The 27,566-nt window shown below is 42.1% G+C and overlaps 1 protein-coding gene across 1 annotated transcript in view; it reads right to left on the reverse strand.

The window, feature by feature from the left end:
• PCM1 (pericentriolar material 1) overlaps positions 1-27,566 on the reverse strand; it is a gene marked incomplete at its 5' end in the record, with an annotated part of 3,258,627 nt that overhangs the window by 1,719,229 nt on the left and 1,511,832 nt on the right. Inside the window, one exon of the mRNA XM_044063494.1 lies at positions 9,236-9,615. Coding sequence (XP_043919429.1) covers positions 9,236-9,615 — 380 coding nt within the window. The remainder of the gene's footprint in view (positions 1-9,235; positions 9,616-27,566) is intronic.

The raw sequence follows: 27,566 nt of genomic DNA on the forward strand, positions 1-27,566 counted from the left end.
AAAAACCCTTTCTCTCTAATCACTGGTTATGCTCTTGTAATAACCCAGACTATCTTTTCTTTCCATTTTACAAACTATCTGACACTAACAATTTTATTCTCTACCATATATCTCCACTTCTTATCATTTTATTACTACTACCCCTTCCATCTAGTCTCTGCACTCTCTTCACTAGTTATCTATAATCCTATTAACCTTATGCTTCTGTCTCATTCCTATTTTTGTTAACTCAGAACTATTACTCTATACTAATGTCACTGCCTAAGTTTTCCTTATATTATCTCAATATGTTGTTTTTGAAATGTCTAGTGCTACTATTGTAATGTCTAAATGCTATGCAATGTTTTTGTATATTGTTATTATACTGTATAACTGGAGCTTTTCTCCCCGGGCCTCCAATGAAAATGGACATGTATCCAGTTGGACAAACCCGGTAAACAAAAGTAAAATAAATAAAATAAATAAAAATAGTTCTAGTTTTCTAGTGAGGAAATAAGTTTTTTTTTGAGGAGGGGGGGGGGGGGTGCCTGTCTGAAGACTACAAAATGCAGCACCAGGAAGGTTAAGTGAGGTATAAATGAGGTCCACAGCACGAACAACAACAAATGTTAGAATTAGATGGGCTACAGAATATGCCATTCTGACTCTGGAAGTGGCACAATGGTCAAAAGTTAAGCTATTGACTACCACTGTCTTTAGACATTTAATTACAATGGTGTTTTTTTTTTTTTTTTAAAGATATGACTACCTATACTATAATTATAACTGACATTTTCTATCCCACGTCTAGTGTTGCTACAGTTAGTGGCATAAAAGGTGAGGTCATTACTTCACCATGAAAATATTTTTAGACCACCTTGGAGTTTACTGCATCTTTTACTAAAGTCATTATATTACCTACTACCCACTATACAATCATCAACATACCTAATTATCCATACCTAAGAACAATTCAAAAAGTAGCCCCATTACAGATCACTGCCTGCCACCACAGGTAACCCCATGTTGCTTAACTGCTGGTTTCCTCATTGAAGTGCATATGGAAAGACTATTTTAATTTGCTAGCTAAATAGATAGCTAGTGTCATACAACTATACAGTACAGCATGAAGACAGGATGCTAAGCAGTGGTAGAGCAAGTTGTCTAACTTCTTTATTCAATACAGGGCCTTTTTTTTAAACTAATTTGTACTCTGTAGTTTTGTCAGTACATTAATAAAATATGAACAAATTTTAAATAAAAATTTATTTTTAATTTTAAAGTTTTTTGGATCCTACTGCCTGCCATCATTCTGCCCTTTGATGACGAACTAACCCATTCATTCCTCTGCAGGGTGACAGTCAGCCACAAGAGTATCAAGGCAGCCATCAGGTATATTAGCTATCCCTTAATTCCCTGATCACAATGATGCCCAATGATGTTAGCATGCAATACTGGCCCAGTCAGTATATGCTCATTTACAGCTACAGTGTATGCTGCTTGGCATTCTATGCCCCATCACATCCCTACTGCTGCTGCTGGCAAATGACCATGTACAACTAACACACCTAGCCTCTGTTAGGTATACAACACAACAGAAAGAGGTGCATAGAAAAGCTGGCAGTGGCCCCTCACACTCTCTCCTATCCTCAATGCCTACCACCTATGTTACTAGCTGAACTAGGGTAATACAGCCAGGGTTACCATCCTTCTAAGCCATACAGCCAGTAAGATGCAATTTTTTTAAAACAACCCAAAGAAAAATGACTAAGGAATGCAGTGAGATACACATTTATTCTAATGTTCAATTTTTCCTGCACAGGTCAGATGTGCAGCTGAATAAAGATTTTACATCTAAAGATCTTGCTTTCCTACAATCCATGGCAACATATAAATGCAAGAGGTGTGCTCCCATTCCCACAAGCTCCCCAAAATGGAGTAGCCATTGCTGTATCTAACTATGAGCCTTTTACAACACTCTGCTCTGTGTAAATGTTCAGTAACTTTGGCCAAAAAAGAAGCTATGTCTTACCATAACGTTCCATCTGTGTTGTAGATCTTTATTCATTCTGTGTGGGTCCGTCCTCAGAATCGATACGGTTGTTTCCAAGCTCCCGCCAGCCAAAAACTCTCAGCTAAGGCCTACCCATAATGCCCCTCTCATAGTCTCTTCTGATCGAGTTTGCCTGCCCTCATATTATAGAAATAAGAGAGACAGTAGGAGGCTCTGTCTGAGCAAATACCTTAACTAGGAAATCCTAAAATCCACCAGGAGTCCAGGGAGGGGGAAGGAGGGCGGGAAGTAAGGAATGAATAAAGATCTACAACACAGATGGAACGTTATGGTAAGACTTAACTTCTTTATCCGATGATGTAAATCTTTATTCATTCCTTACTGAACTGAGTTCCTCAGCTACTTGAGTCCTGGGTGGCCCTAAGGAAGGTTATTCCTGAGCACTGTAGAACCAAAAGACGCACATCCCCTGGAGGCCAAATCCAATTTGTAATGAGTGATAAAGGTATGAAGTCTTGCCCAAGTGGCTGCTGCGCAGATATTATCCATAGAGGCTCTGAAATGAAAGGCCACAGAAGTAGCCATCGATCTAGTGGAATCAGCCTTTACTCTGGAAGGTAAAGACAGTTTATTCTGATGGTAGATAAAACTAATGACATTTAAGCCAGGAAGATAGTCACTTTGGAGACAGGTTTACCCACAGTCTGGGTCCCGCAAAAGCCACAAACAACTGATCAATTTTTCTGAAAGATTTAGTTTTGTCCAAGCAAAAATGAAGTTGCCTATGAACATCAAAGGTATGCAAAAGATATTCCCCTCTACTTGAATGCTGAGGGAAGAAAACAGGCAGGTCAATAGATTGGTTAATTAAAAACCCAGAAATGACCTTGGGCAAGAAGGATGGGTCAGTACGTAGGGACACTTTCCCTGTGGAAAATCAAGTAAGGTTTCTTGACACTCGAGGCCTGTAACTCAGACACTCTTCTCACTGAGGTAAGGGCTACTAGAAGTAGTGTCTTCCAAGACAAAAATTTTGTATCACATGAATTAGAAGGTTCGAAAGGAGGGCTTGTTAATGACTGAAGCACCAAAGTCAAGTCCCAAGGCTCTATGGGGGCTTGACAGGGGTTTTAACATGTAGTACTCCTTTCAAGAAGGTTTTGCACAGATGGCGTGACATAACAAAAGAATGATCAAATCCAGTGTGAAAATTTGCGATAGCTGCTAAATGTACAGTAACTGTCGATGCTGAAACTCCTGCATGTAGAAGCGTAGTCAGGTACTGTAGGATCTTCTGAACAGGCATAGAGAAAGGGTCTATGTCATGATCTTTGGCCCATGTAGAGAACCTAGCCCACTTACTAGAATAAATTTTTCTGGTGGAAGGTTTGTGTGAAGCCAGAAGAATCTCACGGACAAAAGATGAAATATCAGGTAGCCTGGCAATCATCGGAAGTGGAGAAACCAAGCTGTGAGCTTGAGACTGGGGTGAATCAGTCCCTAAGGGTGAGACAGCAGACCTTGGGACTGATCCAGAATCCACGGGCTGTGAATCAGATGAGGCCAAAGGAAAGGGAACCAGACCTGACGGGACCAATAAGGGGCAATGAGGATCATTTTGCTTCTCAACCTTTGAGCTTTCTGGAGGAATTTCAGGGTGAGGGGAAATGGGGGAAAGGCATACAGCTGACCCGGGGGCCAATCATGCGTCAGAGCATTCCTTGGTGACTCCCCCTTAGGGGGGATCAAGGGAAAGTAGTTTCTGCATTTATTGTTTAGAGGGGAAGCAAACAGGTCGCAGCAAGGCCTGCCCCAACAGCGGAAGATCTGATCCGCTATTATAGGACTGAGGGACCACTCATGAGGCATCAGGATGTTCCTGCTCAGATTGTCAGCAATAAGGTTGGAACTCCCAGGAATGTGCATTTCTATAAGAAAACTGCTGGAAGCTATTGACCACTACCAAATTCTCATGGCTTCCCGACACAGGGGGTAAGACCTGGTTCTGCCTCGTTTGTTTACATACCAGACGACTGAAGTGTTGTCCGATTGAACTGCAATGGTCCCAGAAGGGAGGAATGTATGGAACGCTTGCAGCGCTAAGAGAACTGCACTCAACTCCAGGACATTTATGTTCAAATTGGCCTCCAAGGGGAACCAGGTGCCTTGAACTGTCTTTCCATTGAAATGCCCTCCCCCACCCTAGCAGGGAAGCGTCCGTGGTCACCGTGGCCCAGGGCTGGGGAAGGCAGAATGGTCGACACCAAAGATTTGATTCTGGCTTCATCCACCAAAGCATTTCTTTCTTGCAAAGATTTGTAAGACGTATCAAGTGGTCAAGAGGATGGGTTAAGATCGACCATTGTGATGAAAGGAACTACTGTACTAGTCTCGTGTGCAACCTCGCCAGTGGAACTAAGGTAATGGTTGCTGCCATGAAACCCAGAAGTTGTAGTACAAAGGTCTGTTGGAGGAGGACTTGAACCTGGCTTATTTTTGAGAGCCTGTGAGGAGGAAGGGAAGCTTGACAGGATGTTGTGTCAAAGATCGCTCCAATAAATTCCAGTGTTTTTGTTGGGGACATTTGAGATTTTTCCTTGTTGATCGTAATCCCTAAACGAAGAACAAGGCCTTGAGTGCGTGAGTCTGTGAATGAGAAGATTCCTGGTTGTGGCGATAAGGAGCCAATTGTAGTCGAAGGTGAGCTACTACAACTGCCATACATTTGGTGAACACTCGGGGGGGCTGTCGAGAGACCGAATGGCAGTACCCTGAACTGGTAGTGATTGGCTCCCAGCCAGAAGTTGGGAAATCTCCTGGAGCGCTGGTCCATCTTTATGTGGTAATATGCATCCTGGATATCTATAGAGTACATCCAGTTGTCCTTCCCTAGAAAGGGGAGTATGGACTGTACCATGACCATCCGGAATTTTTGAGGTTTTTATGAATTTGTTTAGTAAGCTGAGATCCAGGATTGGTCTCCAGTCCCCTGTCTTTTTTTTTGGCACTAAAAAGAACTGAGTAAAAACCGGATCCTCTCTGGTCTGGTGGGACTGGCTGGATGACTCTCTCTTAGCAGCTTTTCGATTTCTAAGGCTGCTACCTCCCTCCGACTGGTTGGAATATTGGGGATTCGTTTTGACGGGTCTGGGAGTAAGATCGAATGGGATATGGTAGCCTCTGGATATTATTCTCTGCACCCATGCATCAGTAGTGATAAGTTGCCAGGCTTGCAGGTGCAGAGAAAATTGACCCTGACTGCTTCCAGAGGAAAGCAATCGGGCTGCTGCTCATGAGCACTGGTAGGGTCTGCCGTAGAAGGAATCTCTAGCACCCTGGTTACGTGGACCCCCCACTGCCCCGATAGGGATGTCTTCCAGATGAGTTGCCCCCCTCTGCCCCGGGGGGATTACTCATCACAAGTGACATGAAAAGATCGCTGGGACTTTTTGAACCACAATTTTCCTCCCCTCTGGTTCCTGGAACAGGATCTCTAGGGGTGGAAAAACTAATGCCTACAGCAAACAAGGTCTTTCCATCTTTCTCACTTCGTGATAGTGTGTCTCTTACTTTGGGACCAAAGAGGGAAGATTCGTCAACAGGCGCGTTGACGAATGAAGACTTAAAGGGGTCTGCGAAATCACACAAATGCATCCAAGCATGCTGTCTCATGACTATGCCTGATGCGGCTGCTCGAGTTGCCTCCTCAGTGGTTTGACATATCAAGCGCATCGAGGAGTTACAGTTAGATTCCAGGGTAGCGAGCTGCGAGGCGACTGTCACGCATCTCATCAGGCAGTACCCCCGCCAAAGAGGTAGACATTTCAGAAATTAGGTCTCTTTGGAGTGAGTGAAGTGTGCCGGATAGTTCAGCGATCGAATGGCAAAGGTCATTGAAGCATAGGTCCACTTCCCCAGTCTGTCCATAGCCCAAAACTCCCTGTTCGGGGGATGAACAGTGGAACCATCTTCTGCCAGTTCCCTCTTGGTGGCCAGTGCCACGACCATGGAATCAACTACCAACTGCTTGGACCAATTCGGCTGGTCTTCAGGGGTATATAACATTTTGTCTGGCCTCTGAGGGACAGGTTCAATGTTGTCCAGGGCCTTACAGGCATGCTGCACGATCAGTTTTACAAGCTCATCCAGAGGTGGGGTCACCCAGGAAGTAGATGGCCAAGCACAGAAGGCCTGCAAGAACACAGATTACTCCGAAGGGTTAGAGGACTTCCAAGTCACCCCTCTGCTTGAGGATTTCGAGAATGTCTCCAAATGAAACATCTTCCAGGGGAGACCGTGGGGACCCTTCTCTCTCATCGCAATCTGTGTCCTCCGTGATAGATTCCTGAGGGGAATCAAGGTGCTTCCTCTTGCACCATTTCTTCCAGGGTGGCTACCCCAATGGGATCTTCTGAGGATGACTCTGGAGAAAGGGTTCCCCTTCCAGGGAAGGTCTTGCGGCTCCCGTGCTTGGGATCCTACAGTAGGGAACACAATTAGAAACTCCAGAAACCAATAATGTACGTGACAAAGTTAGAAGTAATTCCTTTATTAAATGAAGCGCTTTTCGTCCGATCTAGTACACGAACTTCATCAGATCTGATGAAGTTTGTGTACTAGATCGGACGAAAAGCGCTTCATTTAATAAAGGAATTACTTCTACCTTTGTTTGCCACGTACGTTATTGGATCCTAGAGTAGGGAGTTGGGGCACCTGCATGCTAGAGGGGGGTTCTGGTGTCGATGCCACTGGTGCTAACTGTGACCCTGTTGAGGCACGGACCCTCTCCATCATCTGGAAAGCAGGCCTGCCCAAGGAGGAATGAGAGCGCGGAACCCAGGAGGACAACCTCAGAACTGGGGTCACACCCCACCCTGAGAAGCCTGCCCCAAGGTGAGGCACTCTGAGAGGAATGTTAGCAGTCGGTGGAGCTGTGGCCATAGACTGTGTCAGTGAAAAAATAGGTGCCAAACTAGGAATGATGGTGCAGACACTGCCCAATCACTGCTCCGAGAGTGCACCGCTTCTAATGGAGTCGTTGCGCCAAGAGTAATTGGTGCTGACAGGGGAACCTCCGCAGTCGGAGCTGAGACAGTATGCACCAAGGTGGTCATCAGTACCAAAGTCTCCTGGGCCTGGGAAGAGGCCAGAGGAGGATATACTGGTGAGTATGCCGTGAAAGGTTCCATTCCAAAGGGGACGGAAGACCTAGCAAAGGTGGGCAATCCTCTAGCTGCCAGAAGCTGGTGCACAGCCCGCACATCTTATTCTGAAAGGCTCCTGGTGGATCTGTAGGAGGCTGCTGAAGGAGAGTCAGGTCTTTCAAGAAAGGAGCTAAATTGGTGCCCTGAAAAGGGGTTGTAAGTTGGAGAATATCTTGTTCTGGGAAGGTGTTCAACCTTTGGAACTGAAGGGGTCACTGTCTGTGGAGCCGTATAAGCTATCGGCACCGTGCCCGGGGATGGTGCTGAAGCGAGTATGGTAGTCAAAGCTGGTGTCAAGACCAAGGACGGCACTGAGGACGACGGTGCCGAAGCTGGTACAGTAACATAGGTCAAAATTGGAGGCGGCACCGAGGAAGAAGACAGAGCCTGATGCCAAGGTTGTCTGCACCAAAGGCGCTGGAGAAGCTTGGTGTCGAGACTGTTCCAAATCGGCCGGAGATGTAGGAACTGTGGGACTCTGTTTCTCTCTCTGTTTTTTAGTCTTAGGAGGGGGTGAGACCTCCACCCCAGACAGAGCCTCCAAAAAGGAGTTTTCATCAAACCCTTCAATATCAATTTGTTTTTGCGCTCAGCTAAAGTGCGATTACTGAAGCTGGAGCAAATATCACACGAGGCGTTTAAGTGGGCAATGCCCAAACAATAAACGCAGCAAGCATGACCATCTGAGTTGGGCATCTTATGGCCGCGCTTATCGCACTGCTTAAACCCCAATTTGGCTTTATCAGACAATGACACAGCACTGATCTAGCGACAGGGTAAACAGCAGCAGCAGAGTTACAGAAAAGTTTTTTTTTTTTTTTTATCTAGATAGAAAAGGAGAAGAGTACCAACAATGGCACTTAGAAGTACCAGAAGTGGTAGGAAAGAGGGCCTAACTAAAGGTAGGAGAGAGGGACACAGTACAAACAATGGTATAAAAGTAACTACCAAAGGTAGAGGGTAGGGAATAGAACAAGCAGAGGAGTCTATAGATGAGAAAAGGAAATGAGTGAAAAACTGGCTAAAAGGTAAGGTATTTATAGAAATTTACACAAAACTCTACACTTAGCTTTGAGAGAGAAGGCTTGGCACGTCTGACGAGGAACGTGGCAAATGAGATCTGAAGAGAGAGGGGCATTATGGGTAGGTCTTAGCTGAAAGTTTTTGGCTAGCACGAGCTTGGAAACGGCCATGTCAGTTCCGAGGACGGAACCAAAGCCCTATCAGTAAGGAATGAATAAAGACTTACAACATCAGATGTGAGCTTATCAAACCCCTCTCCCAACTCTATTTAAAAAGGATACCTTCCCCTCCAGGTCTCTCACACCAGTAATAAACTCTAATATCCAATATTTGTGCTTGCATGTATTACATATGGCCTGACAATACAGTGTAGAATCTTGTATTTACTCATACACATTAAAATGATAGATATAATTTAATTGTTTTGCTTTCAATGGCATTACTTACGTTTTGCAATTAAATTTGTTTCACTGCCGTCTATGAAAAACACCATTTACACTGCTTGTCTCCATTCCCTAATTTCACTTTTTGTGCACTGAAATGATCATTTGAGCCCAGCTGTAGCTTGTATAATTTACACAAACAAATCCATCTTGCTTTGCCTTTAACACTACTACAATAGTTTGGATCCATCCACTGTGTTGGGAAACAAACAAAAATGCGTACATACAAAAATAAAACAGTAAGAGAGTCTGGAAGAAATGACCATTAATACCATACATACCAACATGTACTACACAGCATATTAATTCCTAGAAAACCACTAATGGATTTACGAGGTTAAAATATTAAAGGATGGTCCTAGTAGCTAGGAACAGTGAGAGCTAATTCAACACAAGACTTAAAGACAAACCTGGTCAGATCATTTAAACAGCATACATGATGCTAAGTGCAAACTAGCTATATAGGTCTGATAACTAGAAGTTACTGTCCATTAGTGTAGTCTGTTGCACTGAGCTCCTGTAAAGATCCATACCGAAGAAACTTACATTAAGCTTATTACGAACATACATACCAAAACTGTTTGCTCCTTTAATGTTCTGCTGCACTAAACCTTTCCTCTTTTTCACGGTCTTTGATTTGGGAGTTTTGTCTTTTGATGCCAGGCTGGCTTGTGCAGATGCTTTTCCAGACTTAAATGTTTTTGTGACAGTTGTGGGATCCACTGGATCAGGCATGCTACTAAAACTCTCCACAGATGCCTCATCAAATTGACGCCTTCTACTGTTACCATCAGTACACTGCTGCTTTATGCTGCCAAGGGTGACAGTGGGTGAAGATGCAGCCAACTTCACCTGCACATGGGGTAACTTTCTACTTTCAGCTTCACTTTCGCAGCCTTCATTTATCCAGGTGGCTCCTACACAATCCACTTCTTCAGTCGGCCTCCAACTCCTTTATTAATAAAGCACAAGGTGATAGAGAATGAAACTGAGCTTAACTTTATTTTATTTAAATACATCTGCTTCAGACAGTATTACCAAACAATAAGCCTGATCATACCTCTCAAATGTATAGATTTTCGCAGAATGTCCAAATGAGTTTCCGACTTCATACCCCTTCAGAAAATTCATGCCAATGCAAAACCTGTTATTCTATCAAATCTCTAAGTTTGTAAGAACAATATTTAAAAATTGCACCTGTTTTTGGACCTTTGTTCCACTTTTATTTGTGGCTTTGTCCAGATTTCTTGTTCTAAGAGGTTGAGAAGTATGAGCCTGATGTGTTCACAGTATTTACAGATGCAAATATACAAACATCAACAAACATTTGTAGACTCCCTACTGGTAAGTATAAAAAAATTGGCCTAGCAAAGAAAATTTTTACAAGGCAATATAATTAAATGGAGAGCACAAGAAGAAAAGGTCAGCATAGCAGGACAGTACAAAAAGCATAAAGGCCTTTGGTAGCTCTGTATCTGTTGGTCATTAAATGCAGCGATATATGAATGCTGCAAATTTACCATAAAAGATGCACAAGCTCAGACAATCTCTTGTTCTGGATGAAAACAACTATGCAAATACCAAGACATGGTTTAAAGCAGCAGAGAACCCTGGCAGTGCAAGGTTTCATTGCCTTCCACACTTTCCAGCTATCAAATGCACAGACAAAGACTAAAGGTGGAATTGTCTCAATATACATCAAAAACAGGTACACCTCTGGGGTGGTTAAACAGGATAAAGTGGAGTTCCTTCACTTGCAGATCACCATAGACAAAATCCTGTACCACATCCTATCCAGCTACAGGTCACCCTCCATGTTTTAAGAAGCTCACAATGCATACTTGGACCTACTAGAGACACTTGGAATCCAACCTGACACACTACTCATGGAAGACCAATTACCCTTCTATTGACTGATAATCCCACACCTCCTAACCTCTACAGTCACAGAGATTCCTGGAGTTTGTAAATATAAAAACCCTTGCCCCAAAAGTGAATATGCCCACTACAGGCTCCAACATACTGAACCTTGTGCTCACAATTATGGGAGAACACTCCACCCCCACCAGCTATGTCTCATCCTCCCTGAAAAGGTCAGACCACAAAGCTGTTTCCTTTGAAATCAAAATAAACTCTAATACAATTAAAACCAGTAACAGTTGGGATCTATTCCAAGGCAAATTAATATTTATTAAGTGATGGTTTGTCAAAATCCAATGCCCCTCTAAACACCAAGAACAAAGCAGCCTATGTTGAATTGCTCTCAAACTCTGTACAACCACATCAATGGTTACACAGGCACTGCTGTACTTACCCGAAGCAAGCCCAGCATTAGCCCCAGAAACAAACTGCCCTGTTGGCATCCCAAATTAAACAAGATATACAACAAAAGGATTAAAAAAATACAGAAAATCAGGAAGACATTCTCATAAAGATAAAAACTCTCTCATCAAACAAAATAAGCAACTAAAATGGCTAATTAGGTCAAGGAAAAACAACTTTCAGGTTAAGATTGTCTCTCAGGTAAAAGACAGCCAGAAGGCCTTTTTCAGCTATGTCAGAAATCTCAAGGGCAGCACACAGCAATCAGCTGAACTTGTGGTTAACAGTGTCATACTCACACAGCCTGGCACTATAGCGAACCTGTTAAGGGTCAAATTCAGGTCCAACTTTACCACACCCACCCCCCCAAAAAAAAAAACCCTCAAACATAACCTCTTCAACTATAACTAGGGAGCATGTACTGGCTGCACTCAGTAAAGCCAAGAACACGGTCTCAATGGACACTGATAACATCCCAGGATACTTCCTGAACAGTCTAAATCACAACATATAAGGACCCCTGGAGTCATTTACTTAATTCATTTATTTATTGGCATTTGCTGACCGGGAAAGTCCACTGGGCGCAGGACCCATTTTCAGTGGAGGCCCGGGGAGAAAAACTCCACAGTTAAACAAAAAAACTTACACAGTTTGATTACAGATCTGGGGAGAAAAGGCTCCACAGTTTTAAAAACAAAAACAAAACAAGCAAGTACAACAGAAAGTATACAATTGCAAACAGATGTTATATGCATTATCAGCAAGCCTCAAGTTAGTTAAAAACTACAACACAGAAATTATGTACTTTCTGATGGACAGATAAGGTCTTCTAGTCACTTGAGTAGAATGAAATGAGAGGTGTTACAAGGTAGGGCTCTTGCTTAATGCGTTATGTAATTAAGGGGGTTTGCATTGTATATCACATGTACAGCTTGGATTTTGTAACAAATAGGTTTGGTGTGAGCAGTTAGGCAAGTTTGATGCAAATGTTGCTATTTTATAGTAGCATTGTTGTAGCTTACTACTAAGTGATAAAACAACAAAGGAAAATGCACTACAAGTGGGAAACGAACTGCGAACAATTTATTTATCGCTTTCGCCAGTTTTACACTCGACACAAAAGAACTTTATAGTTATAGTTTAATATTAGTGACTATTGATGTTAAAAGATTTGTTCAATGTCATACCATGAGGAAGATATTGACATGTTTTATGATTTCTTATGTGGACATACTGACTTGACCCACTCAAGGATCCTGGCTTTTGGAACACTGATGGAATTAATTTTGGAAATCAACTACATTATTATTGACAACCAACTGTTTAGGCAAACCTCAGGGGTGGCAATGGGGGCAGCTTGTGCCCCAATATTTGCCAATACTGTCTTAATATAGTGGGAGCTAACGACTGTTTTTACATCCCCAGGCTTCAGGTTCTGCAAATTTTACGGTAGATACCTGGATGACATTCTAATATTTTGGGGAGGTAGTGAAGAAGAGTTAATGGTGGTGCAGTGGTTAGCGTTGCCACCTCACAGCAAGAGGCTCTCTGGTTCGATCCTCGGCTGGGGTACCTTCTGTGTGGAGTCTGCATGTCATCCCTGTGGTCGCGTGGGTTTCCTCCATGTGCTCCAGTTTCCTCCCACATCCCAAAGACATGCTGCAGGTGGATTGGACACTAAATTGGCCCTAGGCGTGAGTGCGTGCATGTGTGTGCCTTCTGTGGAAGGTTGGGCGCTGGGCTGTCAACTCAATACTGTAAAACTCCGCTGCCAACCATGAGCGGACAGGTGATCCGTTGTGGTGACTCCTAACTGGGAAAAGCCGGAAGTGAAGAAGAGTTGGGGGAGTTTTTTCAGTTCCTTAACAGTACTCCATTCCTTCGTTTTACCGTGGAAACTAATTATGATACCATTAGTTACTTAGATAGCTTGATCAGTAAAAACAGGGAACTTAAAGCCTTCACATCCAACGTGTATAGAAAACCAACGTACTCATACTCTCACGTTTTGACAGTGGGCACCCATTATACCAAAAAAGGTCCCTAGTAAAAGGTCAAGGAGTGCGTTTGGCATGAATGGTCAGTGACCTAGAGACATTCGACAAAGAAATTGAGGTCCTACAAGGGATATTGATGAGAAGAGGTTACCCGAGTGGGTTGGTGGAATCTATATGATCAGAGATCAAAGAAGAAAAAAGGGAAGTTGGTCATTTTTACCCACTATTGGGGAGGGGAACACAAGAGAATCCCCATGCAGAAAGCATTTCAGCACAGCATTCTGAAGCTACTAGTAACACTTATTTTAAGAACGTTATGGTTTTGACATAGAACCCATAGTTCTATAGGATTAGGGATATTTTGAGGAAAAACTGGTTCATTTTTGGAAATTATGAAGAGATTAGTAGGAAGTTGGGAGATAAACCTGTGGTAGTGTATAAAAAGGAACAGAATAAGGAGGCAAAACACCGCCACAGGAAGGGACATATGAAGAAATGTGGCAATTGTACACAATGCCATTACATTTTAGAAGGTTACATCATCAATATCCCAATATATGAAACTGTTAGGTTGAGGCAAAAATGCAATTGCAGCAGTAAAAATGTTAATATGTCGCAAAGTGTCAGGAATGCGAAGGTCATTGCAGGGAAGACCAAGAATGCTTTTAGGCAATTACCAACATGTGTATGACATGAATAAGGGCAATTTGAACAATGCCCTGGCCAAACATTTGAATCAATACCCCCAAAATAGATTCAAGTTTATGGTCGTAGAGCAAATTGAACATAATAGTAAGGGGGGGGGGGGTTCACAGACTTGATATTGGAATATAAAGAGCTTATGTGGCAATTGAGGATTAATGCTACAAGCCCACCAGGGTTGAATGAAGTAGTTTCCCTCACTAGCTACCTAAAACTAAAGGCTGAAGATAATATACAAACACGTCTTTATACTAGAAGCAAGTTTGGATGTTAACATTTGCATTAGAACTGAATGTTACAGTACCCCACTTGTTTTTAATTTAGTTGGACAGGTAGTGTGCAACCATGATTTATTGTGTTTTAACAACATGAAAGCATTGAATTTCTGGTTTTGGGGCTGTTCCTTTTCAGCACAACATCATGAATTATAGTGAGCCCTTATTTACTAGTAAAAATTGCAAGTTTATAAAAAAAAGTATAAGTAGGCTTATTTATCACATACTTGTACCTGTACCTGCATTTGGGTAAGGACTGAGTTTTTCTATAAGTGCACATGTACATGTTTTTTTAGTTTTTTATATGCTGTTTCTTTTGTTGAGCATATGCATTTATGTTTTATTGGTGACTGGATGTCACTTTAAATATGGATTTTAGTGAGCTTTTGTGTTAGCGGTGGTGGTGGTGCAGTAGCGTTGTCGTCTCACAGTAAGACGTTGTCCTGTTCGATTCTCAGCTAGAGCGTCTTCTGTATGGAGACGTGCGTGAATGGGCGTACCTTCGTTGAAGGTTGTGTGTCAGGGCTGGCAACTCGGCATGTAAAAATCTACTGCCAATCATTAGCGGACCGGAGTTCCGCTGTGGCGACCCCTAACCGGGAAAAGCCGAAAGACACAACAACATGATTCAGTCTGGTTATAAGAATCATGGTCAAAATAAAAAATGTTATTCTGAAGAAGTAAAGTGTAAAACTGACGAAAGTGCTAAACAAATTGTTCACAGTTCGTTTCCCACTTGTAGTGCGTTTTCTGTTGTTGTTTTATGTTTACAAGTGTATTCAGGCATTATTACTACTACGTGATGTATGGAGGTTGGTGAAAATGCAGCTGCCATACATAAGGGATGGAATAAGCAGAGAGTTTGCTAGTTTGTTCCTAGTTTACTTATCACTGTATAGTTTTGTGTCGGTATAATTTGCCTAGTTTGAAATGGGTCTTTACAGTGTTCAATATATGTTGTTCAAAGGAGAGTTTGTCATCGATAGTAATTCCTAGTACTTTTGCGAACTGCACCTGTTCGATTACTGTTTTGTTATGGGAGAGAATTTTGAATTCTGTAGTTGGAGGTTTTGATGAGAATAATAACAGTTTTTTTTTTTTTTTGGGTTAAGCATTAATTGAGTCTCATTCAGCCAGCTTTCTATAGAGATGAAAGAGTCTTGGGTTATTTTCTGGAGGTTGGAGAAATCATGTGAGGATGACATGATAGTTGAAATCAGTTGCATATTGAATTAGTATGCTGTCCTGGGAGGCTTTACTATGATTATTAATGAAAATATTAAAAAGTAGTGGTCCTAATATGGATCCTTGTGGGACACGTGGTGTTTACTAAGAAATCAGATAGTTTGTTTTGCCATCTGACTCAATGCTGTCTGTTGTTTAGGTACGAGGAAAACCAGGTTATTACAATTTGGGAGCAGCCAAGATTTTCTAGGTGTTGTAAGGGTGAGATACAGTGTCGAAAGCTTTTAAAAGATCAAGCACGAAAACAGAAGTGGATAAGCCAGTATCAAGAACTCTGTTCACTATGCCAGTAAAGGAGAGTAGGGCTGAGGTAGTACTATGGCCTGGGCAGAATCCATGCTGAGTGGGAGATGAGAGGTTATTTTGATGAGGTGATTGAGTAGCTGAGTTTGAAACATTTGCCTAGGATTTTTGATAGTGGGGAGAGGATAGAGATAGGGCAGCAGTTTGAGAGATTGTGGGCATTAACTCATTTGTGAAGTGGGGTAAATTATGGATTTTTTTCCACAGTGGGGGGACATATAATTCAGTAATGGAGTGATTGATAAGAATGCTGACTGGATAGGCAATCGCCTTGGCTGCTAATTGCAAGTATTCTGGTGGTAGGTTATCAGTTGAGAGTGAGCAGGGTTTTAATTTGGTTAGAAATCTTTGAATAAGGGATGTAGGCACGGGTTGGAATGAGAAAGGTGAATTAAGTGGAGAATTACTTATGGGGGATAGGGGGTCTTATTGTGGTAGTGGCAGAGATGGGATTTGTTTTTGAGGGTGAGTCCTTGATGGTGTCAATATAGTGGTTACTGAATATTTTTGTGATCTGGAGAGGGTTTATGTCAGGTGCAGGTGAAGGATTTTGGATGTTACCAGGATTCAGAAGGGAGGATACTGATTTCCAGAATTTTTTGAGACTGGTATTTTGGGAGGAGAGTTTAGAGCAGAAGTAGGATTTCTCAGTTATAAGTTTCTTTGTGGTATTTCTAAATTTCTAAGTTTTTTGCAATTTAGTTCGTTTTCTAAGGTCCTACATTTTTTCATAGTTTTCCAAACTTTGTCACTGAACATAAGGGTTTGTTTGGTATACTTTGCCAATAGGGGACATGGTTTGGTTTTGAGCATTTAATATGTAGAGGTACTAGGCTGTTTAGTGTGCTCAGAAAGGTGCTGTTAAAGTATTGCACAGCCTCATCTAAGGGCAGTGATTTTAATGGGGACCAGTTGTGAGTTTGAAGGGTAGTTAGAAATGTTTCTTGGTTAAAATGGGCAAGGTTCCTGATTGATTTGTGTGTGTGAGGTTTGGGGATGTGTAAATGGGTTCTGTGGGTGTAAGCAGGTAGGTGGTCACTTAAGGATTTTCTGAAAACCTTAGTTTTATCCAAGTAGTAATGTAGTTGCCTGTGAATGTCCAAAGAGTGCAGGAGTCTTTCTCCTTTGTTCTGTGGATTTGGAAAGAAGGTGGGTAAATGGATGGTTTGATTTAGAGCCACACTGGATACCACCTTAGGCATAAAGGAGGGGTTAGTTCGTAGAGAAACTGTCTTGATGAAAAATGAGGAAAGGCTCTACTGCCATTAGTGCCTGAAGCTCTGAGACTCTTCTGGCTGAAGTTATTGCTAGCAGCAGGGCAGTCTTCCATGATATAAACTTTAAGTCAGCTGAGAAAGCTGGTTCAAAAGGAGGTAGCGTAAGTTTTTCCAGAACAAAATTGAGGTCCCAGGTTGGTGTTGGTGCTCTCCTGAGAAGCCTAATGTTTTTGGCCCCTCTGAGAAACTGCCTTAGAAGTGGATGTGAAAATAAGGGAGGATCCGTGTTGTAGTGAGCTGAAATAGCTGAGGTGTGGATTTTAATAGATGAAAAAGAAAGCCCTTTGTTTAACATCTCAGTTAAATATTGTAGAATCTGAGGTATGTCTGGCTGAAGGGTATTTTGGCCTTTAGCTTGGTTCCAGGCGCAAAACCTTTTCCATTTGTCTGAGTAGGCTTTCCTGGTGCTGGGCCTCCTGGCTTCCAGAATAACATCCATAACAGCCTGTGAAAGAGGAGCTGGCTGGTTGCTTAGGTGATTTGCCATGCAGCCAAGTTTAAGGTTTTGAGCTGGCTGTGTAGAATCTGACTGTCTTGCTGTGTGAGTAGATGAGTAATTTGTGGTAAAATCCATGGTGGGCCCTGGATCATATTCCTTAATAGTGGGTACCAGTGCTGGCGTGGCCAGTCTGGGGCAATGAGTATCATTCGGGGTCTCTCCATCCTGACTTTCAGCAGCACCTTTGTGAGAAGGGGCAATGGAGGTAAGGCATTCACTGTCAACTTTTTCCAACTGAATGAGAGTGCATCCACTTTCCAAGTTTGATGGTGGAATGTCCTTGTACAAAATTTTGTTAGCTGGTAGTTTTGGGGGCTGGCAAACAGGTCTACGTCTGGGTGCCCCCATTTTTGAGTTATCATTACAAATACGTGTGGATCCAGTTTCCACTCGTGGGGATCCATGATGTTTCTGCTTAGGTCATCTGCCAATGTGTTCTTTATTCCTGGCAGGAATTGAGCTTGTAATTGAACTTGGTAAGCCAGTGCTGTGTTCCACAAGGTCATTGCTTGTCTGCATACAGGGTAGGAGTGTGTACCCCCTTGTTTGTTTATGTACCACATTACTGTGGTGTTGTCTGTCCTTATTGTAAGCTGTCCTGGATGTAGGAGGTCCTTGAAGGCAGTCAGGGCATTCTGTACAGCTAGCATTTCTTTTTGATTGATGTGCAGATTCCTTTGATCTGCAGTCCATATGCCTTGAACGCACCGTCCTGCCATGTGTGTTCCCCAGGCATAGTCCGATGCATCTGTCATAGTTTGCCTGGCTAGGGGTAAGATGAAAGGCTGACCCTTGTTGAGGTGACATACCTGTGACCACCACAGAAACTCTTGTTGAAGGCAGGGAATGAGAGATATCATTGTGTCCAAGCTGTGGCTGTGTTGAGTCCATACGCTTTTTAGGTACCACTGTAATTTCCTCATATGCAGTTTTGCAAATGGTATTAGTAGTATGCAAGATGCCATGAAGCCCAAGGCCTGCAGAATTTTTCTTGCAGGGAGTTGGGTCTTTGTTGCCATTGTTTTGAAGTATTGAGTCAGTTGTAGTTGTTTGTCTGGCGTCAAATAAGCCATCTGGGCCGTTGTATTCAAGCTGGCACCCAGGAATGTCATATTTTGTGAGGGTACTAGTTTTGATTTCTTTTCGTTTACTGTGTACCCTAGGCAACTTAGAAGGTGTTTTACAAAAGCCAGATGTTGTAAGAGAATGTCCTTGCTTTCTGCTTGGATGAGGCAGTCGTCCAGGTATGGGTATATTTGAATTCCTCTTTGTCTGCAGTATGCAATTACTGGTGCCAGGCATTTTGTGAAGACCCTGGGCGCAGTGGATAAGCCAAAGGGCAGTGCAGAGAATTGGTAATGGGTTGAACCTGCAATGAAACGGAGGTATCTTCTGCAATTTTGTCTGATAGGGACATGCAGGTATGCCTCCTTGAGGTCCAACGTTACTAGCCATGCTTTCTTGCCCAACATGGGAAGAAGCTGCTGTAGTGTAAGCATCTTGAATTTGGGTACTTGTAAGAAGGTGTTTAGAATTGAAAGGTCCAGAATGGGTCTCCAAGCATTGTCCTTTCTGGGGACTAGAAAGAGCCTTGAGTAAAATCCTTGGCCTTGCTCCCGTGTAGGTACCAGTTGAATGGCTCATGTCCATGAGAGCTGTAATTTGTTTTTGTGCCTCTGCCCATTGATTTTGTGGCAGGTTTGGCATTCCTTTTAATGTTGGCAAGGTGTGGAAATGGAATCTGTAACCTTGTGAGATAATGTCTAAGACCCATTTGTCCTTTGTGACGATGCACCAGTTGTCTGTAAAAAGTGCTAATTTTCCTCCCAATGGAGCTGCCAAGAGAGTTTTGCTTGGCAGTTTGAGGTTTAAGTCATTGTGTTTGCCTTCTAGTAGTTTGGGACCTGTCTTCTCCCCCCTTCTGTGTTGCAGTGCCCCATTGTCGAGGTTTGTAATGGGTTTGTGCTTGTCCTCTGCCCCCTGGGCGCCTGTATTTGCCCCTCTGTGGTCTGTCAGTAGCTGGAAAGGACGAATTTTTTGTTGGCCAATTTCTGCTGAAGCGTGGGGGCTGAACCTGTAAGAAATCTTTGACCGTCTGCATAGATTTTGCCTTATCCTCCACTTTCTTTAAAACAACTTCTGCTTTAACCCCAAATAAGACATCCTGCTGTAAGGGTGCATCCAGTAACTTTGCTTTAACATGATCAGGCAGAGTTTGTTCCTTTAACCAAGCATGCCTACGTATAACAGACCCAGTAACAGCTGCTCTACAGGAAGCTTCCAAGGAATCAAATCCATATTGTAAAGTACGTTTGCCCACCTGTTCAGCTGCATGCAACAGATCCTGCATTTCCTTGAATTCAGACTGTTGAGGGTGCGTGCTCATCTTTTGTTTTATTTGAGTCATTAGGAATTGCTGGTATTTAAGCATGTGAAGTTGACAATTTAGTGCTCTCATAGCTAGAGTAGCTGAGGTGTAAACCTTCTTCCCCCACCTATCTAGTGCTCTGGAGTCCCTTTCAGAGGGTACAGGTTTTTTTCCATAGAAGCATTAGCCCCTTTGGGACCCTGGGAGATTGTCTCTGGATCAGCAACAGGGCTTTTGTAAAGGAATTTGTGTGAGTCAGGCACTCTATAGTATCTATCTGGTTTGGCTGGAGAAGGAGGTAGAGAATCTGGATTTAGACTAGATTCTAAGTAAACATCATCCACAATGTATAAGTAAGCAAAAATCCCAGTGTCCAACAAATAAAACGAAAACACCAGCAATTGGCAGACAATACACCAGGAAACTGGAAACAGTGCTGGAGACAATGGTAATTTATTGATTGAATCCAAAAACCAATGTTAAGCGCTTTCTTCAGTTTAAAAGCAGTTTAAAATGTATTCCAGGAGAAGGCGAAGGCCGAGGTACCAGAATTAAAGAATTTCAAACTCACAGTGGATGTGTTCCTGTTTTCGTACAAATTTATGATATTGGTGTTTTGAAGGAGTGGAGGTGTTGTATTTTCATACTGTTATGTCGGTGAACACTACTACTGCCACCTCAGTGAGCGCATTGTTGACTCAACCTGTGAATTTGGCTTCCATATGGAAGGAAAGGGAAGAAAAAATGGCTAATAACGATCCTTGGGACAATGTGGCTAGTGACTATTCTGAGAGGTATGTGGAATTGGAGAGAGCCATGGTGAAGGAAGTTACTACGTTTTATGATTTAAAGTTGCTTGAAAAATACATCAGCTCCAGTATCACTCCCAGGGGTCTGAGAGTTGAACGGTTGCCTGCCTTTGAATTTTCTGAGGACGAGGTCGACTTGTCCCTAGAATGGAAAGACATTTCTCTAAAGTGCACATTAGGTTGGTTGGGCGTGTTGGTGAAGAGAAATGAAAGAACTCTAAATAAAACTCGTGCCTCCATTCTGCATCTGCAGGAGAAACTGGTCGAGGAAAGCTCCGTAACAGTGTTTAATAAGAACTTGGTTGAAATAAAGAATAGAGTGTCCAAAATTGAAACGGAGGTGATTTCTCTTAAGAAAAGGAAATACCTCCGTGATATTAAGGATCATGACACTGGTAAGCTGTTTTCCTGGGAATACAGCTTTAAGAAAAGGCGAGGCGCTTATCGTGACGTCAGAACCAGCTCCAGATCGGGTGGGGGAGATACCTCAGCGTCTTCTGCAGACGAGACAAGCAGCAGAAAGAGTGTTTCGTTTGAGAATTTAAATACAGCACAAGAGACGCCTGCTCTCATGAATGGAGTAACAAGTGATTCAAATCAGTCGTCGGCCCAGTCAGGAGGAAGAGGGCGCCGTTTTCAGAACAAGGGGAGAAGAAGGTAACATCGAGGCGAGAACAGGAGAGGAAGGACCAAGCGTTCAGAATCCAGACCCGTTTTTTGAGGGGGGAGCACTGTCCCCTCGAGGACCGGACTTTTGTTCTCACATGGACTTGTGTGGAGGTGAGAGCTATAATATTGTAAATATTTCGGATTTAGTTATATCCGAGCACGCTAGACAAGTTTTGTTTAAAGGCACCAAGTTCGTTCCAGTTCGTTTCCCTACTTTGGCAGACATTTGCTTAGAAGTCAAACAGTTTTGCAGAAAATTGCACCTTAAAGAGTTTTTTGAGTATAAGGAACGTAACATATATAATGTGGGTGAAAATGGAAGTGATGTTGAAAATGTAATAGATCTAGACAATTCATTGTTAAATATGTCTTTGTATGAGAACGAGCTTGTTGATATTCATGCACTTGATGATGTGCATGAAAATGAAAGGGGCTTTGAATTTAACACTGGTTATGGAAGGTTGTCAGTGCCTACAGTACCATACAAAAGTGAGTTCATGCCACCCAGAAAAAATGTCGCAATAAATTTATTTGAAAACACCTTATTAAAATTTATTGAATATGAACATAAAAGGTTTCAGGAAAGTAAGAAAACATACAATTTGAGTAAAAATGAATGGAAGGCATTATCTGGTTTAAAGGAGGTAAATGAACAATATGCATTCACCCAGGCAGATAAGGGAGGGAACTGGGTGGTTTTATCAAGAGATAAATATAATTCCATAGCCTTAAACCTGTTGATGGATAAGGATACATATTTGGAATTGCCTAGTGATCCTTTGAAAGAACATAATGCCCAACTGCTTGAACTACTTGAAAGGGGTGAGAGATTGGGTTTTCTGACCATGGCTGATGTTAGGAAATTGTATGTGAAGAATCCAAAGGGGGCCAGATTTTTCATTATTCCTAAAATACATAAGGACACCAGTAACCCACCAGGGCGTCCCATAGTTTCAGGAAAAGGAGGGTATCTGCAGAATGTAGGAATATTTTTGGATTCCGTATTAAAAAACTATTTGGAAAGGGTACAATCGCATGTCATAAACACAAATGAGGTGTGTAATTTGGTTAGGGATATCAGATGGGAGGATGAATATTATTGGGCCAGTGTGGATGCCAAATCTTTGTACACGAGTATTAACAAAAAACATGGTTTAAAGGCAGTGGAAAAAATGTTGGGTGATGGACCCAGAACCTGTTTTATTTTGAATCTATTGGAATTTTGTTTGACACAATGTTTTTGAATTTGAAGGGAGATATTTTTTGCAAAAAGAGGGCACAGCAATGGGGGCTGCTTTTGCGCCCTCATATGCTATTTTGTTTATGGCCCATTTTGAAAATTGCTTTATCTACCCTTCATTATTCTTTAAAAGCAAGGTAGTAAAATATGTCAGATTTATTGACGACTTGCTTTTTTTGTGTAAAGGTAATTCTGAGGATTTTGATAGGTTCATCTTAGAAATCAAGGAAAATTCTTGGGGTCTAGACTTCACTTACTTTATTGGAGGGAAAAGCATCCAATATTTAGATGTAGAATTATATTTAGGTAGGGATAACAAGATACAATACAAACCATTTTACAAAAAGACAGCAGCAGAGAACTTTTTGCATGCATCCAGTATGCATAGTGATTCTCTGCTTAAATCTTTACCATTTGGTGAATTCAAACGTATAGGCATGCATACTTCAGAGAGGTCCTTAATTTCTAGTGAATTTGATAGAGTAGAAGAGAAAATGACAGGGAGAGGATATCCCCAAAAAAGTGTTATAATGGCAAGGAAAAAGGCAGAAAGGGAGTTAGGATTAGGTCAACGGGTGAATGAAAGGAGTTGGTCTAGGTCTGGCACAAAAAGAGATGTTGGTTCTTGTGTTTATGGTCTTGGGGATGGTAACTCTGAGGGTAAACTATTTTTTGTAACTAGATATTCTCAATTTTCTGAGACGTTGAGGGATGCAGTGTCGAGATTCTGGCCCATCATCAGTCATGATGATAGATTAGGCAATCTTTTTCCATCAAAAGTTACCTTCTCATATAGCAGATACTCCAATTTGAAGGAAATTTTGAACTTTAGAAAGAAAAGTACATCCAGAAGAAATACCAAAAAGGGCACATATAAATGTGGAAGATGCAAGGTTTGCAGTAGGGCAAGAAATTTGGATGGCATTAAAATTAATGGTGTAACATATAGGGCGCTTGAATATTATGATTGCAATTCCACAGGGGTGGTGTATATTATAGGATGTGGATGTGTACAAAAGAAATGGTACATAGGACAAACAACTAGAAAGCTGAAGCTTAGGATTCTAGAACATTTAGGTGACATAAAACACAAAAGATTGGAGAGTCCAGTAGGGAAACATTTTAGTGAGGTACACGGGGGGGTTCCAGAAGGGTTTATATTTTGTGCACTGGGTAGACCTACTATGCTGGGGAACAAAGAGGTGTTTCGTGAAAAATTATTGCAAATGGAAACCAGGTTTATTTTCAATTATAAAACCCTGTTTCCGCATGGTTTAAACTTGGAAATTTAACATAGTGTTTCCACAATTCTCTCAGAGTATAATTGTTGTTAAAAAATGTTTAAAAATGTTTAAAAAGGCATTCAACATGAATTTATGAAGTTTAAAATATTTGTAAAACAAGATGATTCATTAAAGTGTTTTTGTAAGCATGCCTAAGCAAATATGAAGGATATTGCATGAATGTATTCATATAAAATCTCAAATTATTTTGTCATATTTGAAAATTGTTTCAAGATGTAATTTAAGAATCATTTTAAGATGTTGTTCAGTATGTTGTAGCTTTATTTAAAAAGAAATGTTCCAAGATGTAGTCCATAATGGTGTAGCATTAATCAGCATCATTGGGTTAATGTGCTTCAATGATTCAATTAAGCATGATATATAAAAAGGGTGGTGTTTGAAGTAGTAAAATGTATTCCAGGAGAAGGCGAAGGCCGAGGTACCAGAATTAAAGAATTTCAAACTCACAGTGGATGTGTTCCTGTTTTCGTACAAATTTATGATATTGGTGTTTTGAAGGAGTGGAGGTGTTGTATTTTCATTGGGTAATTAAACTCCAATTTTCCTTGAAAAGTGCCAACCTTCCTCCCAAAGGTGCTGCCAGACGAGAAGGCTCTGGCAGCTGAAATGGTAGGTCATTGGGTCTGTTTACGAAAGGACTGACCCCTGCCCTCACCCGAAGACTGTGCAGGTGAACTCCCTGTTCTAGGCCTGAAAGAGCCCTGAGCTCTGCCCCTACCACGTCTAGATCTACCCCTAGACTGTGAATCATAAGAAGGATACGTCCACCCCTTGGCAGGCCAATTTCTACTAAACTTCGGAGGCTGAACCTGCAAAAAATCTTTAACAGTCTGCATAGACTTAGCCTTGTCTTCCATTTTCTTTAAGACTGCCTCAACAGGTGAACCAAACAACACATCAGATTGTAAAGGAGCATCTAAAATCCTTGTCTTAACATGGTCAGATAAATTCTGATCCCTCAGCCAGGCGTGCCTCGAAGAACTGACCCAGTGGCAGCCACCCTAGAGGAGGCCTGTACAGCATCAAAACCACATTGCAAAGAATGCTTACCCACCTGTTCAGAAACATGTACTAAATCTTGTAACTCTTTACACTCAATACCTTCCGCCAGAGCATCTACCTTAGACTTCAATTGAGAAAGTAGATAGTTTTGGTATTTCAACATGTGAAACTGGCAATTCAAAGCCCTCATAGCAAGGGTGGAAGAAGTATAAACTTTCTTTCCCCATCTATCCAAAGCCCTGGCCTCTTTATCTGGAGGAACCGGATTTTTAACAACAGAAGCCTTAACACCCTTAGGCCCCTGACTAACAGTTTCTGGGTCCGCCCTAGGACTCTTAAAAAGATACTTATGAGCTCCAGGCACCCTGTAATACCTATCCGGTTTAACAGGAGCAGGAGGCAAAGAATCGGGATTAAGAGAAGCCTCTGCAAACACATCTTCCACAACATCCAGAACAGGAGGTATAGCCAAAGGCCTATGCTGGGGTAAAAACAAAAATTCCCTAAGCCTTTTCCTGGAATCAGAGAAGTCCTGACCTTCCCACTTAAAATGCTCCCTCATGGAATGAAGAGTCTCTGAAAAAGAAAAATCCTCAGGAGGAGAAGCAGAAGGAGTAGAATCATCCACATCAGAATCAGAATAAGGAGAATACTCCTGCAAGTCTTCAGCCGAAGACTCTGAAACATCCAAGCCTGCTCAAAACTCCCCAACTCAGGTTCCACCCTAGGTCTCTTATCAGAAGGGGGCAAAGAACCTCTAATCAAAGTAATCAAATCTTCTGCCATTTTAAGCATATGCTTCTTGGGCACAGATCCTGAAGAACTAGGAGTGACACCAACTGAAGCTAAACCTGGCCTGCCTCTGGGAGAAGCCTTGGAAACAGAAGGAGAAGGCCTAACCACCCTAGGAAGGGAGGGGAGTACAGTAACCTGAGAGGCCCCTTCAGCCTGACCTGCCTCCTGAGAGGCCACATCCTGCAATAACAAAGTCTCCCCCTGGGACTCCAGAGAAACCTCCGGTGGAACCCCCGGCTCCACCGACACCTCTAAAGAACCGGCGTCCGGTACGGACGACTCTTCTTGCCTGGGCTTAGCTGCTTTGTCCTTGCGCTTCTTCGAAGAAGCGGACGCCGGAGCATCCGACGGCATATTATAATTGCACCGCTCAAGACTAACCTGGCACAATCTAACCTTCTCTTAATAGTGCGCTTATTGAATCTAGCACAAAAGCGACACCCCACAACGTCGTGCTCAGGCCCTAAACAAGGAATACACAGAGTATGATAATCTCTATGCGGTATCTGTTTCCCACAAGAAATACAGTTATTCACTTTTTCTGACATCCAGTAAACCACTGAGGCAAGAAAAACTAAAATATTCCAACGGGTACTTAGCCAACTTTGACTCGGTCTGAAACTCCAATTGAAAATTTCAGAACGCAACGGCACTTGCAACGCTGCTTCTGCATCGGACCATGCGGCAAAAAAGACTGAGGATATGACGTCGGTCATGCGCATTTGTACCCTGACGTCCTGATGTCAGTCTAATGCGCCTTGACTGACGTCAGCCTTATACTTTGATATTCGGGCCGACCGAGGACAGCGGACTACCCAAGTGTAAGGACTGCAGCAATGTGAGATGAAGAACATCTATACAGATTTTTGAAGGTTGAATTCCCAATACTTGCTACCATCAAGGGTATCCCCAAAGTCCATAAAAATGTCAACGACCCTCCATTTCGACCAATAATTTCTGGTAGTGCAAGTAAAGCCTTCCCCTTTGGCCAGGTGATCCACCACAAATTGAAACACATGTACAAGACCGTGGACCACATCATGAAGGATTCATGGGAGTTCCTGGGCATCTTTAAACAGGACTTGTGGAAATCTAATCTCATTTATGTCACTATTGATGTCCAGGATTTATTCTCAAGTATACCCAAGGATGATGGCCTAGTTAGATTTAACAATAGTATATGTAGAGAGAGTGGCCTGGGACATGAAGATATTTCCTTGTTGATGGAATTCATGGATATAGTTTTGGACCACAATTATATCTACTTTGAGGGGGAGTATTACAAACAGAAAATGGGGGTGGCTATGGGTACCGCGTGTGCACCTATATATGCTAACTTGGTGCTATTGGACTGGGAAACAGAATTTATATTTAAATCGGAGTGGATGTTCCAAATTAAGAGATATGTCAGATATTTGGATGACATTTTTATGCTATGGGAGGGTGGTGAACAAGATCTATTGTGCTTTATGGGATATATCAACAGCACCACTGATTATCTTAAGTTCACCCACCAGTATGATCATACTAGTATTGGTTATCTAGATGTCTACATCTATAGTGAGGGAGAATCATTCCAGTCCCGTATCCATAGGAAGGATACGTTCAGCAACGGGTACTTACATTACAGTAGTGCCCATTCATATAGCACTAAAAGGGGCATCATCAAGGGGCAGTGTATTCGCGCTGCCCGTATGACAACTGATAGAAGTTATTTACTGCAGGAAATGTCATATATAGGACAACTTTTTGCAGACAAAGGGTACCCCCAAAAAATGATCAAGGACATCACTGGATATGTCATTAAGGAATGGGGACACAAGTATAAACCCTTATTGGGGGTAGGTATTGTTAAAAACTATGATAGCAACAACAATGATAATAATAGTGGCAGGCAGGGAATAAATAATGAATACACTAAGGCATGTGTAATTAAATATGGTAGGCATACTAATGAGGTGAAGAATATTATTTCTACGAACTGGAATATTTTGACAAGTGACGTGGCGATAAAGGACAAAGTAACTATTCAACCGCATTTTGTTTACAAAACGGGAAATAATTTGAAAAGGATTATAGAAATTAAATCCAACTAT

This window comes from Protopterus annectens, chromosome 2.part1 (genome assembly GCF_019279795.1).
Source record: "Protopterus annectens isolate FY-2018-M chromosome 2.part1, PAN1.0, whole genome shotgun sequence".
In the NCBI taxonomy this organism is placed as follows: domain Eukaryota; kingdom Metazoa; phylum Chordata; order Ceratodontiformes; family Protopteridae; genus Protopterus; species Protopterus annectens.